The sequence below is a fragment of the Alternaria atra genome, assembly GCF_907166805.1.
Source record: "Alternaria atra isolate CS162 genome assembly, contig: 36, whole genome shotgun sequence".
Classification (NCBI taxonomy): domain Eukaryota; kingdom Fungi; phylum Ascomycota; class Dothideomycetes; order Pleosporales; family Pleosporaceae; genus Alternaria; species Alternaria atra.
In genome coordinates, this window is record NW_025091335.1 from 200,929 (window position 1) to 202,848 (window position 1,920).

General features: G+C 50.6%; 1 protein-coding gene across 1 annotated transcript in view; it reads right to left on the reverse strand.

Moving 5' to 3' along the window:
- Positions 1-1,062, reverse strand: part of ALTATR162_LOCUS11719 (uncharacterized protein) — a gene marked incomplete at both ends in the record, with an annotated part of 3,884 nt that extends 2,822 nt beyond the window's left edge. The window contains 2 exons of the mRNA XM_043319361.1: positions 54-390; positions 444-1,062. Coding sequence (XP_043175296.1) covers positions 54-390; positions 444-1,062 — 956 coding nt within the window. The remainder of the gene's footprint in view (positions 1-53; positions 391-443) is intronic.
- Between the last annotated feature and the right edge of the window lie 858 nt (positions 1,063-1,920).

Consider the following 1,920-nt stretch of genomic DNA (forward strand, 5'->3'; position numbering starts at 1 on the left):
ATGTCTGTATTGTTTCCCACAGCTCTCGCCACTGAAGGATTCTGGGAACTGACTCGCTCTGTGTTCCAGTACCTCGGAAGCAAAAGTTAGCCACGAAAGCAGTGTTCCATAGCAGCTGATTGCTCCAGGCTGTCTCCAATCTCAACCAGGCCAAAGGGTGCAAGTCTTGCATAGAATCTGGAGTAGGATACAACTGAAGTGAGAAGTCAATATCCAGCGGTTGCTGGCTAATGGTAGCGTTGTAGAGACATTGCCGGACGTAAACCCAGAAGGCAGCCTCACGGAATGTAGGCACTGAGGGATCGACGAAACGAGTGTCTTGTGAAGCACGGAGAATGCTCGAAGTACCTGCCAAATGATGTCTGTCGCACGAACCCATACGGGATGGGACTAGAGAACGTTAAACGTGGGGACTCAAGCGGATGGACATGTAGAAAGCTCACCATTGAGCTGGTCAGCGAAATGCAATATCAATACGGCTGAAAGCAACATATCGTCACAGCTTGCAGAGTCCTCATTGAGGCGATCGATAAGCAGAGTGATGCAGCGCTGATATGCCGCCTCAGAAGTCTTATCTTCCCTGCGATGGCGCCCCGCAAAGCAAAGAACTGCGTGACAAAGAATAGGGCATTGCCTAGCCTTTTCTGGCACTCTTAGCATGAAATTGCGCGAGGCGTCGGTACAGTCAAACCAGCGACCGAGATGCGCGATAAAGTGGTGGAAGAGCAACGCCTCATCGTATGTAAGAGGGATGGGCTTTTGTGAGTAGCGAGTGCCCTTCTGGGAGTTACATCGCAGGAGGCGCGGTACGAATATGCCATCCATCGAGATCCTCGAGTCTCGACCCTGGAGCGGTGATTCCGGTGATTGTTGGATGCCACGCGATGGTGTGACTGAAGTAGAGGACAAGGTAGTAGAAGAATAGTCGAACTGTATCTCGGTCTGACTATGTCTCCGCTCGAATTCTTCTGGGTAACGGCTTTGTTCCTTCTTCGCCTGCACTCCTTGACCACCTTCAATAGCCATTTTCTTACCTTTGTCGCCGCCTGTAGGATTAGACATGGGCAATGCTTCTTTCGGCTGATATCGTCTGAACTTGTCCCGCGCCTTCCTAACGCAGACGGTTGTTCTTATCGCACTGGCTGCAGAACGGTTACTTTACGCATAAGGGGTCTGCCGTATCTATTCCGAAGGACTGTGCGGTTATAGTGTTATCCTCCAAGTTTATAGCCCATTGCCTTGAGCGCGGGAGGTAAATTTCTATGTCATTAGATCAAGGACTACCAAACGACGACGCGTTTATACACGAGTGGACTTACATGGTATGACGCGACACCGAGCATTCTCAAAGCGAAAGAAGTCTTGAACCAAAGCCGGCCAATCTAGTTAAGTGACGTCAAATGATGGAATATTGAAGAGATAAAATCCTTAGCCATTCAAGCTTCGACCGAATTTCTCGGAACCGTTTCCCGACCAATCACCTCATTTAGAAGAAACACGACATGCACCGAGAAATGACATTTTGGAACCCACCACAAAAGCAACCAGAACAATTCTGCCAGTGATCGCAACGGTCTTTACATGTCATCACGCCCTTCTGTGTCAATTTTGTACCTGTAGAGCTACCGTTGTGGCTGCAGTAGGGCCTTCGTTGCGAGAAACTAAAGTTGGAAGTAGACGTGATAGGGCGCGCGGCCCAGGGCCGTAGCGAATGGCGTAACAGGGGCCAGAAGGAGCATCCGCCGCCGCTCCCTGCCGAACGTCATATTGACACACGAACCTCATCCCGCATACATAGGTATCAAAGTGGCTGCACACGCCACGAGTCTGCTATGGACAAGAACACACCTGTATCTCAAACAGACCGACGTGCAGCTTCTCTTCGGCCGCCGCCTGCCATAGCTCTGGAAGACATAGTGG